The following is a 14,506-nucleotide window of genomic DNA, read 5'->3' as shown; positions in this document are numbered from 1 at the left end:
CTTTCAATTAAGAGAACTGGGACAGGGAATGACTTGTAAACCTTTCTTTTACCCCTCATTAAATTAAAATGTGCAGTCCTGTGTGTAAGATAAGTTATGATGCTTGAGCTCCTATCTGGAATCTGTAGTGCCCAAACACGCACAGCTTCCCCACGGATTACATTAAGACTTTTCCTCCCCCAGCTGCCTACTTGGACGGAGCCTGTGGGAGTTTATCATCACTGAGAGCTCCTCTGCAACAATTTCAGCTGCAATTGGCCAAAAGGCTCAAATTTTATGCCAGGAAAGAGGAGGGGAGATTAGGATTTGGTAGGAAATTGTGCTGGCAGATACATGTTTACTCAGAAAGCTGAAGTACAACACCTACCGCATTTTCAAAAAACTCACCCATCCCCTCTATAGAGTTACTATGGATTTGCAGTAAGAAAGGATATAAACATATTAAAACCATAACAAGCCGTTATGATTATTCACCCCAATTCTGGCATTGTACTTTTATATCCCAATATAAAATGTATCTATTCCAAGACACCATTAACTATGAAATTTCCAATTAAAAATTAATTGTTACAATTAAATTTCAAGTTTTGCAGATTAATCCAACTGATGTTCTAAGTAGTTAAATATGAAGATTAAACAGTAGAAACTGTCACTGCATTGCTTCATCTAAAAGCTTGGACAACATCAGACAAAGGAGGCATTGCTTCATACCTAGCAACAAGTACGTTATCTCCTGTGAGAAAGTATCTGAGAGCCCTTCAGCCTCAGGGTCTTGAAACGTAAAAGTCTCAGTGATTCTTCACAGTCTCTAGACATTCTGACCTCTTGGACAATTTAGAACTTAAGGAATTTGCAGGCTTTACAAACACACAGCCTTTCATATGCACTGAAGCTTAGCATACCTTCTTCTAAGTCTGAAACAGTTATTGCTGTGCTGCCCTTATTTTACAGTTCCTTGGCATATCATACTTGCAAGGGTAGTTGTGACTTAGCTGCTTGGTTAAGTCCGACTCCAGAATACAGAGCTCTTTCCCTGGAAGTTAACTCAGAGCTGTTTTGGGGTATGAAAGCCCAAGATAGAATCCCTTACTCTAAACCATATGGTTTCCAGCTAACTGTTCCTTTATTTTGGCTTGGCTCAAACATTCTTACTGAAGTGTCAAATTTTGACTTTATGCAATGTCTTTTTCAGTCCTCAAAATGCTTTTAACTTTCCTTCAGACTGTGAAAACAATCCTTGCTAGGAAGAATTATATTTCCCAAGCTGCATCCAATGGCACAGGCTCAATAAGAATTCAAGTTTTCAAAAGAGGAGGAATTGATAGGGGTAAAAAACAGCAATAAATTTCTAATATCTGAAAGAAACTTAGACGTGATTTTTTTCCTGCACTATTTCATATTTCTTCATAACAAGTTAGGCTAAATAAATCACAGTAAAACTATCCAAAGCAATTTGTTACCTTAAACTAAGTTTGGCAGTTATCGCAATAGACAGTATTTTATTGCAGATTTCAAATCACCATGAATGACACCACATACATCACCCAGGAGATGATGGTCTAAACGGGGCTGCTGTGTCAAAATCTAAGCGGTCTCTTGTCTTTGTGCCCAGGCTGATCTCAGCTTTTAAATCGTTCACAAGCTTAATTCAGTACATGAACTAAAGCAAAGGAATTCTCCCTCTGCGGTGATCTGAAATTTATTCATTCACAGTTTAACACACCGAAGGCTTAGACTATTTTGCCATATCACATAAAATGTCCCCAGATAGTCTGGATATGGCCTTCCAAATGTATACTTGTGGGAAGTTTACTGACCCCGAGAATAACGTTTATCTTTGATACCATTAACAATAACCAAATGCAGATACTGTCCTCTTGCTGATATTGCAGGCTGATTTGGAGTTGATTAAATGAAAAATTAGTTTACTTCATGCAGCAGTCTTGAAACATGAAACTATCTATAACTCAGCTCCACGTCCTGCACTGAGTTATTAACCACCTCCACTCCAGCAAAGTGGAATTCTTACCATGTAACCTGCAAATCAAATGCAATACAAATAGAACATTTCTCAAACTTTTCCTTAAAATTAAGATAATGCAGTCTTTTGCAATTGATCGATTCTGCCATGCTCCTCAATGCAAGGATACTATTTGCTCTCATGTTTGTATGGAAAGGAGTATTAGACAGCAACACACAAGTCTTACAACACAAAAGCTGTGGCTATATTAGCATGGCTCACTTGCAGCTGTGCTGCTTACGGTTTTTAAGATTTGAATTTTTCCAATTATTTGTTTCTCATCTTGGATATTTGATATGGTTCAAAATACTGCAGTATCACTACAGCTTACAACCTTCAATGTATACCTCCTTGTATCTTCTCTTTGAGATGGAGAAATATTTTCACTTTTTCAAGAGGGGAGACTTTGGTATAGAAAAAACAAAGGATATTTTTATAACAGCTGCCATAGGAGCCACGCAACAGACATTTTTTCTCCTGAATCACACAGTAGCATCTTTAAGATGGAAGACACTCTTTTCTATGTCTGGATCTCAATAGCCTTACAGCAAGCACCACAGCTCTGTTCTCTCAAACCTAGACCCCATCAGAGTCTGGATCTTCCTGTGCCTTTGGTTTTGTCCAGAAACAGGTTTGAAGTTTAGTTCATACCAAAAATATGCTAAGGATCCAAGCCCTAGTGCCTAAATATTGAAAGAGAACTTCAGACATGGTAACAGAATTAAATCTGCAGAAGAGATGCATGGCTGACCAGTGACTCACAGAGCACAGCCAGCATGGGACACAACGGCGGGGGGGAGAAGGAAAAGCCAGAAAACTCTAGGAAGAATTAAAACATTGTTAAAGAAGAAGAAGAAAAAAAAATACATCCCCAAATGTTTCTAAGAAGAAAAATGGAGTAGAAATTTATAATTCCAGAGAACTGTTGTACATATAAGGGAACAAAACCTCACTGAAAAGCAGACACAGAGAGGTCCTGGTTCCTTACAAGAACAAGCTTGACTTTCTTATGTTAAGTGCAGAGAAAACCCAAGGTAGAAATGTTTTTTTAAAAATGTTAACATTCTGTGACCTGTTTGACTCCCATAGGTGGACTTCCTGATGGAGAAAATACATGGATTTAAAATAAGAACTTATGACCTTCTAGGACTTACTAGAATATGGATCATTTAGCATTTTTAAAAGATTTAAGTTATATATATATATTTTAGAGGAAACCACTTCTGTAATAATATATTACAATTATTGAAACTATAATATGCCATTTTTTTTCTTTCATCTCTACCTAAGTACAATAGGCAGAGTGCCCTGAGAAACAATTCTGCTTGGAAACACTAACCTAAGTTAACTTCAGAAGAAAGTAGAATAAAAACTCACTATATACAAGCCTCCACTAGCCAGCTAGACTAAAAATTTTGGCTGTCTTCCAGACAAGCACTTTCACTCTCCTGGACCCATAGGGACCATTGCAATTGCACGCAAGCAGGGACTAAAGGGAGGAGCTGGTAATGGGAATAATGCAGGGAAAAAAAGCAAGGATTATAGGCAGTACAGCATTACTTTATTTTTAATGTAACAAAGCTTGTTACTTTCATTTGTCAATTAATATTTTCCCCTCCTTTACTTTTGCTTTAACTCAGCAAGCTGAAAAATCCAGCTGCTCTGAGCATGAATAAAACCTCAATGGTGTCTCATCAAAATGTATGCCACCAATCACATTTGATTTACATACACAAAAAAAGCAAAAAAGTTACTCTCAGCTGAGCTGAAGCACTGTATGGAGAGCATCGTTCCTTCAGGGCATGCAGCTGTCTAAAGTTATTGGGGCCTCAGGCTCAAAAACACCACTTAAAAGAGAAAACTCTAGTAAGCAAACTGTCTTTCTTCACTTCTACCTCCTTGTTCTTTCCCCTTTGGCAGTTTCACTTGGAGGGCTGGCACTTCAAAGGAGTCATCTACTCTTGCACTTGTCTTCCTGTAGCTGACAGAACTGGACTGGTGGCTATAGCAGTGATCAGATGAAAATGCAACTAGATCCTTTAGTTCTGTGAAGGGCTAAGACAGACTTAGGGGAACTTTCTCCAGAGAAGCCCAGATCCTGCAGAACAGCAGATTACCTTCCTCCAAGAACATATCTACAGCTCAGAAACTGAAACAACTAGAAAAGTGACTGTCGGGGAAGAACCTGCTGGAAGCCTGCGTGAAAGAGCAGGGAACTAAACTACCTCTTGCCTATCAGCCACAAGGAAAACATTTGTAAGACCTACCTGCAATGAACAGCAAGAGTAAAGCCTTTAAAAAGAAAGTAAAAGCCAATGGCAAGCACAATGTCAGCATGCCTACAGCATCCCTACAGAAAGAGGCTGACAAATTCAAGGCTGGAGTTAATACTGTCCTAGAAACCAGCCTGCCAAAGAGAATAGAAATGGACTGCTTGTTACAACAGCTCTGTTTTGCTGTGGTAGAAGGAAACTGAAGCAGAGACGAACACTGAACAAAGGCAAGACTATTCAGATGCAGCTTCCTTACTTTAGTCCTTACTCTGCTGCATCTCATCTCTCTGCCCTCCTTCTTCCTCCTTGTAACCTCCTTGTAATTGACTTCAGCACTCCTCTACCCACTAGGGTATAAACACTTAAACCAGTTTGGCCTCATTTACTGAAAACACAGTTTTGGATGACCTAAAAGAGAATATAGTCATTTCACTTGCTTCTGTGTGCAAGTTTATAACTTCCTGCCCAGTTTATACTCTCATTTCCTCTCTCTCCAATCTAATGTGTTCTGTCCCACTCCTAGGGCCACCTGGGGGTATCTGAATTACTTGTAGCTAAACCTGAAGAACTTCTGATTTGGGAAGTCAACCCCAGTGGAAACGTCTTGCCTGTCCAGCTTGCTCCTACCCGGCTTTGCCAATATGAGAAAGCTGTAGCATTGCAGCACCAGCAGTAGTTTCATCTGATGCCAAAACTGTAGTGTTCAGTAAATGTCATTCTCTTACTGAATCATTTCCAGACAGCATTGAGGGATTTGATCATTTCCACAGTAGGTTGAATAAAAGTGCTCTAACTCTTTGACAAAGTATAGCAACACTTAATATATATTTCTGGCATTCTCCCAGCTGGATTCCGGGCACAAAGAAACGCCCATCCTTCTGCATCCTGCCTCAAAGTTTCCTGCAATACAAGTTTAATACCGAGCAGCCTTCTAATATTAGATCTAGACAACAAGTTATATAGGTTGTCAGAACTACCCAGCATTCAGAGAATAATACTATGGTAGCTTTTAGAAACAAACTACAGCCTTAAAAATGATGGTCTGTTATATGAATATCAATGAGCTAAACATCTTAAAACTGTCTTTAAAATTAATGGAGTTAAATATCAGCACAATTGAGTTTACCCTCTTGTCTCCACCTAGGCCTCTTTTCCAACACCCTGTTCTTGTTCATTCTCCACATGCAGCTTCTGACCTTGTATTGCTCTCTTTCACCAACTAAAAGCTTCACTGTTTTAATAGTGCTGTGAATAGCTAGGCTGAAATATCACTGCATTTGAATTCAGCTTGGTATTACAAGCAGTTTCTGTGCTCTATAAAGAGAAACGAGTGGTTGTCAAGAGATCCTACCTTCATCCTAGCTTCTGTATGAAGTAATATTTTAGTCCCTTTCCAGCTTTGTAAAGTAGTAATTACAGCTAAGAAATATAACCTTTTTCTTAAGAGCTCAGGTTTTTCCCTAGCTAGTTTGAAAAAAACAATAACAACAGAAAAAACACAAAAGTGCAATCTCAGTTCTGTACCCTGATTAATATCATCAAACACATTTGAGCTGTGATGTGTTTTTTTCTGTGCCATGATGAGTTGGAGGGCATGGATTAGCCTGCAGGTGCACAAGTACAGTAGATGAACTAATGCACCTTGGAGGTGTTCAACTATTAAAAAAAAATCTTAGAGATGTGCAAACAGTTCCTTCTCTTAGCCTTCACAACCAATTTTTCATTTACAAAAGATTAGATTCTTCATGCAAGTTGGCATTTGCTCACAGAAACATAAGTTCTCCCAGACAGCACATTATCATTTTTATTTCTCTTACATGCAAGCTCTCCCCAAATACTCATTCAGCTCTATTTTCTACTTACAATGAAATGAGAGATTTCAAGCCTTTGAATGCATCAGGTGCAATGTCAGATATTTGATTCTTGCTGATGTCTCTGTAAAGAGAAGAGGGGATTAAAAGAATATTTGTAAATTCAAATGTGATGGAAACAGTTTAGCTTGAATACTTTTATAACTGTGGTGTTTTGAAAGAATATACTTGGTACAAAAATGGAACTAAAAGATTATACTACCTCAGAGAAATTACAAACCACGTAAGAACACAGATATGCAAGTTCCAGGAACAATCAGAAAACATCAGTCAGTATGACAGGCTGAAGCCTCAACATGTTGCAGCTCTCCTGTTGATAATGTTATGGACATTCAAACAAATAAAAGTTTTATGAAAAGCTTTGAACAACAACAGTGAGGTAGCCCGTTGAATAAAAACTGTTGGTAAAACCATCTTAAGAACTATTAATAATGGAGGTGGCATTGCGACTCTTTGCAAGCTCTCCCTCAGGCATGAGGGGCAGCCTGTACCAAAGTTCAAAGAACGTTTGAACGTTTAAATGTGGGGATGAAAGGCTAACTTAAGAACATAGATGACTGTATTTTGATTTTAAATGAAATCATAGATAAGATGAGGAGAGGCACAGACACCCAAAGCAGGTGCCCGTGTCACAGAGCTCAGCCCTGTACCAGTGATGTTTGGGTTGTAATGGCCTGGAGAAAACAAGCAGTGCAAAAATCTGCCATGACCATGATCTGGTGCAGTAGGCGATAAGAGGACTGACGCAGCAATGGCAGTGCTGCCCAGATTTTCAGATGCAAAGGAAAACATTAGAGCATTTGAATGGACCCATGAACCTCTGAAGCCAGTGGCATTGTGGGGGGTACTTGACATGTTACAGCCTGCCGCTGGGAGCCCCAGCGAGACTCCACCAATATTCTTGCTATGATGCAAGTGGAATTCAGTTATACAATGCTGTCATTTGCTAGGGAAAGTGAGTTCCTGGTTTGAAAAAACAAAACAAATCAAAACAACTTTCAATTTTAATCACAACCAATCATGTATATAGAGATCAAATATGGACTGCACATTTTTTTTTTATATGGAGCCAAATTTACTATGGTTGGGACACTGCTCAGAATTGGGTGCCTTATCACGACTGTCACTGCAAACCAATCGCTCTGTCAATAGTACAGCTAGGTGCTTAGCTAGCATAACTTTCAGCCACCTGGCTGCATTCACTGACAGTTGGTATCAGTAGTATCAAATCTTTTCACTGATGGCTGAGGCTGTAGTAATGCAGTATTTCATACTATACATCTTTTTTTTTTTTTTTTTCCGTCTGCTGGGTCAAATGCTGACAATCCCAGATTGACACTAAATAAACATTACTCAAAGAACTTAGGAATCAGAAAGTCAGTAGACTTTACACATGTTTTGAGGCATAAATTCTGCTGGATAAAATTTTAATTAATTCCTCTAGCTGTTTTCAAATCTAGCTGCATAAAGGGGGATTTTCTTTGGTTCTTTAAAAAGGCTCATGAAACAACTGTTCTGCAACTTACTGGTGTTTTCTGTCTGAGCATCCTGCCTACAAGGAGAACATTCGGTGAAGGTTGCTTGTTCTTCAGCTCAACTCACAGCAGACAAGTTTGTGACAGTGAAAATAGGTATGTGTATTTTTATACCTTTTGTTAAATCTGTTTAGACTGTCTGCTAGCATTTGATGGTTTTGGTCTAGTAATTCATACGTAAGCAGAAGTCTGGTGGGAATTTGTGCTATTTGTGTATTAGGGAATAGTAAAACCTATCACAAAGAAATGAAATCATGAGCTTGCTGAACAATGACGATCTGAAAGGGGTCGTCTAGTTTTTGGAAACAAATATTTCAGCACTATTTTATTGATTTGCTACATTTCAACATTTCCATCTTTTCTCTCTCCTGTGTCTGGATGCTAATGAGCGTATAACTAATGGTGTCTGAACATGCATAAATGCCATGCTGGGTGATGACTCTTACCTACTTCATGCAGATGCACTACAATCAGCATTAGAAGATAATTAGACACATTATTTCCTTTCCATTAGAGCCCAAGCTCCACTGCTGTTGGAAAAGGAGGCTCCATCTCCTTCTGACTTGACCGAGGCAAAGGGATTCAATTATGTCATTGTACTTTTGTTCCCTTCCTTTGGTCTGCTGCTGGCCGGTAAGATCATCCTAGTCTCTGCTTGATTTACATCAAGACAAAGAGATACGGGTTTTTCTAACCTGCACAACTAAGTCAATTTAAGCCTTACAAGGCTCATTTCCATAGTTTACGGTATTACTGAATCACTCAGAGGAATTGTGGCTCTTTAGCTGGAAATGTAATGAACTTATCAGGATTCCACCCAGGCAGGGAATACATTAGTCACATCACACTTGTCTCCCTGCAGCTCTGACAGCGCAGTGGAGATGATCTTCTTTCAAAAGGTTGTTTAACACACCTTGGAGCATGGCTGTGCTCAGTTACCAGTTAGGGATATAAACTGCTTTTTAACTTTGCAGCAAGGAAGAAGGGATACCCTATGAGTCACTGTATAACATATGACTGTATGGCAAAAGACATTGGTTTAAATGTCTGTACTTTAAAAGGTTTTGAAACAAAACATTTATTTTTAGATGCAGCCAAATGCAAAACTATTAATAACACTGGATGAACAACCTCTTTGTTGACTAGCATTATTAGAAACACATTAGTTGATAATCTTTAATATTTTAAAGTGGACTATTCTCATTTGACAAGAGTACTCAGTAAAAATCCATGTCGTGTAATGTTTTAGTTTTTAAAAGCTGTTTAACAGAAGTATCAACATCACAGAGCTACTGAGAAGACTGAAATCTCAGTGTGTTTTCGGCTAAGATACAGTAAAATGAATGTGACAACATGAAATGTCATTACAAGCACTAGAGTTAGAGAGGTACAAACACATCTTTCAAAGTGTCCTAGTCTTGTGCTACAAACTTGTTTGTTTAAAGCCTCAGAAAAGCAAAGACAAAATGTGAGGGAATGACATAAACTTTGGTACTGTTAGGTTAGAAGTTACAGAACTACAGTACAAGCACAACAGGTGATATGCAAATATATTTTAAAAGGAATGTCTGGGCTAGGGTGAGATGTACCTCATTCAAGCCCACAAAACCTCCACTAGAGGCCCTGGGTTATTGATCAGAGAGCAGGAGCTGTAACATTCCCTTCAAATCAGGGGAGCCATCATTCTGGATTATGCAATTCAACTGTGTGTTTGAATCCTACAGGTGCCACATCTGCATTCTGAGACTGATACATTTAGCTTCATTAAATTTATTGTGTGAGAAGATATGAGAAATTATGAGAAGTCCAGGACACACAAAAGATTTCAACTCTTCACCCTGGAAGTTCCTGAAGAGACGTTCTAAATATATATAATCTATCTAATCTATCTAATCTATAGCTAGATGCAAATATAAAGTTAAATTACTATACACACATCTACAACCATCTCGATTTATTAAGTCATGTGAAGATTATCCTGGACAAGCAGCTCTTACCTATAAACCAGTGCCAGTTATCTAATTATTTAAGAAAAAGAAATGGCATTATCTTGCAGGAAATACTCAGTGAATAATAAAATACTGAGAGTGCTGCAAGTGAACAGTCTGTATCCCTACCATTCTACCATATGTACTCACAAGAAGGAGTAGAACACAATAATATGATTCACAATGTTGTGCTAATATTACCCTCTGAGTTCTATCAAATTATTATCTATAATAAGAAGAATAATAAAGTTCTTCATTTGCACCCTGGGTACAAATGAAATCAGTAATGTTCTTGCTATTACACCACTCATTGAAATTACTGTGAAAGAAAGAAAGTATAAAGACTTCAGTGATATCAGTATAAAGACTTCAGTGATATCGAGCATGTCTTGCTATTACCTAAATGGGAAAAAATGAATAATTCTTTTCTTTTAAGGGGTAATTTCTTGACCAAAGAGTATTTTTGTGTTAATAATGCTGGGATTCTTGCACATAGAAAAGGTAATGTCTGTTATCTCTTCAAATCATTGAACAACTGTATTTAACTAAACTTCATGTACAATGTAATGCCTGGTTTAGAGCCTGTGTCCAGCAGCAATAAAACTTCAACAAGGAGACAGGTCAATAACCAAGTGGCAAAACACCATGTCTGTTATGGGACATTCTGTAGCCTAACTATCTATCCCAAGTTCTTCCAGAAAACACTGTTATGTTAATCAAGCTTTGACAGAGATCATCTGGAATGATCTATGAGTTTGGATCTCATTGATTATGCCAATAATAATCCAGAAAGCTGTTAACACAACTTGCTAACAGAATCCTACTCTTCTATTGCAATATTAATCATTTCACGTAATAACTGGCACACCGGTTTGGAGCAGCGAGTAAAGTTAAAAAACTTTTTTTTTTTTTCTGTCAAGTCCCATAAAGCTAGAGTCCACAAATCATGAAAAATGAAAGGACAGTAAAACATTGCTGAAATCTAAAATTAGTTATACCTCTGAAAGAACTCAAATAGTGACTTTAATTATGGAAAAATTACAAGTTAGGTCACTGAAAAGGGATCCATCATTTTTCAATGAAATTACTATCTTGCTATCTAATACAGTACTTCTTTAAAAATACATACAGCTATATTGAAAGTGAGACAGAAGAATGGAGACTCTAAGATTGATGATTTGACCAGTTAAATATTAAGATCCATTTTTACAGCTCTTCAGCTTTAGGAATTTGATAACTCTGGACTGGCAAACACAGTAATTTCACTCTCAAATCCAATGAGCGCAGGCTCATTTCAGTTTCCAAAAGCATTACCTATCTGATAATTCAGTAGCCTTTTGTCAAATGAGCTGACAGTTTCTTAATTCCAGTAAATACTGTTCACATTGGAAAACAACAACTGTAAAAGGCACCATTTTTTTTACAGCCTTAGCACTGAGTACACAGTCTGAATGACTTCTGGAAGTTAATGGTCCAGTGGTGCCCATCAAAATCTTGATAGGATGGTGAAGCAGGAGTAACTTGTTTTACCATTGTCTCTATTATAGTTCTGCTGTCACAATATCTCTCATGTTATAGTTCTACTGTCACAATGTTTCTTATATATCACTTAAAAACAAAAAGCAAGAAAGACCAGAGAGAATACCCAGGTCATCTGCATGAGAGTGCTGCTACAAATCAAGATTATCTTTTTTTTTTTTTTTTTTTTTAAATCCAAGCAGACAACACAAGAACTAATAAGGGAAGAATTGTCTGTGTATCTACTGGTAATTAAGAAATGAAAAAAACGAGCTCCAGAAGGCTTCTTTGTTTTCTTGTAAACAATCAAGCAATTGAATGCACTACAAATGTCCTAACCACTCTGCAAGAACACGTACTCCTGCTAAAACCTGGGTCAGCTAAATGGAGTGTTCTGAACAGAAACCAGAATGAATGAGAGAAAAATAAGGAACTTAAAATCTTTTCTGAGGAAACAGATTTGTTTGAACAGACTAACAGCTAATCAGCTCACATCATTTATAATAGAAAGTGAATTTAACCATTATAAAGGATTTCATGCACTGGTAGGCATCCTGAACCAAATCCCATTGTTGCTTACACTTTGAAGAGATTATTTGTGCAATCCCCAGTGATTTCAACATAGCAATTGCCAATATGTTTCTAAAATAAAGATGCTGAAATTGAAGCTAGAAGATTCAAGATTGCTCTTGCACGTTGGTCTTATCAGTAAGACTTACATTCTTTTAAGTTTCTTGTACTGGGTAAAAGCTCCAGGGGGGATGATTTTGATGAGGTTTTGTTCCAAACGTCTGAAAACAAAAAAAGTAACGTACATGTTAAATACACAATTGTAGGACAGGAATTACATTAAACATTACAACTTTTTTTTTTTTTTTTTATACAAGTATAAAGTTATTTTACAGAGGTTTATATGTGAAAGAGATTTTTCTTTTGAAAGGCACTAAATGGAAAAAATACCGAGGAAATAACTTTCCTTAGAAAAGAAATTCACCTCATTGATTACATTAAACCTGTATATAAAAAAAAAAGCCACAAGCTATAGAAATTACATCTTTAAAGTTCATGGAATTAAAAAAAAAATAAACAAACTTAGGTGTATTGTATTACTACTTAGTCAAAATTAAGGTAGAAAATACAGAAGCTTCCCCTGACCAGCTACTGCAAATAGTAGGCAGCTATCCAAACTGCAAGCTATGCTATTTGTGACAGCTTAATGAGATTAATAATACTACCAGAGTGACTCAGGAGCAACAATCTGTGGGAACATGCTGAAATTCCCTCCCTGTATCCACCACTTGCATTAATAATACTTCTTCAAAACAACGTGGAATGCACAGCAGTATAAATGCAGATTTTTAATTTTGGGAGGGACAGGGGGAGAGAGATTTAAAACAGATGAAAAAGGACTGTGTCTTCTGATTTTAACTAACAAATACTGAAAGTGTTCTAAAATATGGCCCAGACTAAATGAAAATGCTACTGTTCTCATTTCTGAGATCTGGTTTGAAAGAAACATTCTTTACAGAGTAGCATACATGCTGGTATCAGTAACATAACGTAAGCAGCTTTAAGATACCACATCCAGTAACCACTGAGATTCATTTCTATGCCTTCACAAAAACATTTTCAAGCCTTTGACAGCAAGATCCCCAAATACCTGCTCAAAAGACTGTCTTCTCCTCAAATGAACCCTAAATATTCATCTCAATTAGAAATGTAAAACTGGACCCGCATACAACAAATTCTAATGTCCATGGCAGCTAAAATTCTACAATCACACTTGGAATTGAAAGCAAAATTTGACCTTACCTAGCTCTTACTAAAAGTTGTGTATTTTTCTTTTCCAAAAATGTGATACAAACAAACGATTACAATAACAAAAATCTGTCGTTAGAAATGGTTTAGAATTGAAATGCAAAAACAGACTGGAATGAAGGAATGAATCACTCTAGCCATTTAGAGCTGCTGCAGCAGTGCAGAGGAGAGAAAAATGTTAAAAACCAGGAATGGAGATAAAATCAGATGCAGAGAGCAGTAAATCATGGTTTTTAAAGGACTTTGGAAGAATGCAGGGGAAATGTGTACAGCCCATCAGCCCTCTACTGCATAGCGTATCCTTCAGTTGATCTGTGCTTTCAATAGGCAAAAGAAAAGTCCCGTTGAAAATAAGATACTTCACCAGCTCAGTTATACTCCAAGAAGCTACTTAAATCATAAATATAGTGATACTCATACAGTCAATTTGCACAGCCTTTTTTTTTTTTTTTTTTTCTGTAGTACTCTATTGCAAAGGTTGTGAGCAGGGTTAATTCTCTTCCTTGTTTTGTGATTCGAATAAGTTTCTGAGATTTCCCTACCAGTTGGTCTAAATATAACATGCATCATTCCTGGCAAGTCCACAGTGAAATGCAAATTGCTGAAAGCTTCAGCACACTACTATTGTTGGGTGTTTGTCACCAGAATTAGCAGTACACATACTCTTCCCATAAAGGTTTTTTGTCAGCCTGCCAGTTTGGTGTTTAACTCCTCCCAAGCGTTTCTCCGTAGACACTTCTAGGAACAAAAGAGGGCCCTGCTCATCAGATTCCTTGCCTCATGGATGGAAACTGGGGGTTCACACACTGCACACAGATGCAGAGCAGTCCTTGCAGTGACAAAGTACAGTGGCAGAGGGAAACGCGGCTCCATTTTATCACTGCTCAAAATTCCAAGGAAATTTCAGTCACTCAGAAGCGGAAATACACACAGAAATAACCCCACAATGGGCAAAAAAGTCAAAATTGGAATAGTCACAGCCCAAGTAATAAAGGAGATTTCTAGAAAAAGTGGAGAGGAATACTGAAGAAGTGCTGTTTCACAGAGCTCCCTGGATGACTTCTTCATCCTTTCCTACACAATTTGCAGCAGATGGCCTGTACACAAATAGATGGACAAGGCTCTTGTCTTCTGCTGCTAGATTTTCACCTTATCACCTTATTTTTTTTTTATTGTATGAAGTTCTTCATAAAAGAAGGACTAAAGACTCCACATAATACAGGATTTTAGCACACTACATTTTGCAGCTGCTACCACAGGGGCAACAAGAAGTATCATGGACAGAGCTTCTGTCATCAGGGCATGTTCTCAGGTGGATTCCCACTGGGAACAAAATGCAGCTGACCCTGAAGCATTAAATAAAGTGCAGCATTACAGAAACAGGTGTTTAAAAAGTATGAATTACTAGTCTGACTTCAGTTTATTTTTTCATAAATGTATGTATAGACTGAAATGCATAAGCTGAAAAACATGATGGAGTTAC

At 37.6% G+C, this 14,506-nt stretch overlaps 1 protein-coding gene across 6 annotated transcripts in view; it reads right to left on the bottom strand.

The window, feature by feature from the left end:
- Window positions 1-14,506, bottom strand: part of SLIT3 (slit guidance ligand 3) — a 513,498-nt gene that overhangs the window by 156,431 nt on the left and 342,561 nt on the right. For all 6 annotated transcript variants that reach the window (XM_040573726.1, XM_040573730.1, XM_040573725.1 and 3 more), the window contains 2 exons: window positions 11,925-11,996; window positions 6,157-6,228 (listed from right to left, as the gene is read on the bottom strand). In XM_040573726.1, coding sequence (XP_040429660.1) covers window positions 6,157-6,228; window positions 11,925-11,996 — 144 coding nt within the window. The remainder of the gene's footprint in view (window positions 1-6,156; window positions 6,229-11,924; window positions 11,997-14,506) is intronic.

This window comes from Cygnus olor, chromosome 14 (genome assembly GCF_009769625.2).
Source record: "Cygnus olor isolate bCygOlo1 chromosome 14, bCygOlo1.pri.v2, whole genome shotgun sequence".
NCBI classification, from domain to species: Eukaryota; Metazoa; Chordata; class Aves; order Anseriformes; family Anatidae; genus Cygnus; species Cygnus olor.
The sequence above is the reverse complement of the archived record's forward strand: the minus strand, read 5'-3'. Positions and strand labels throughout refer to the sequence as shown.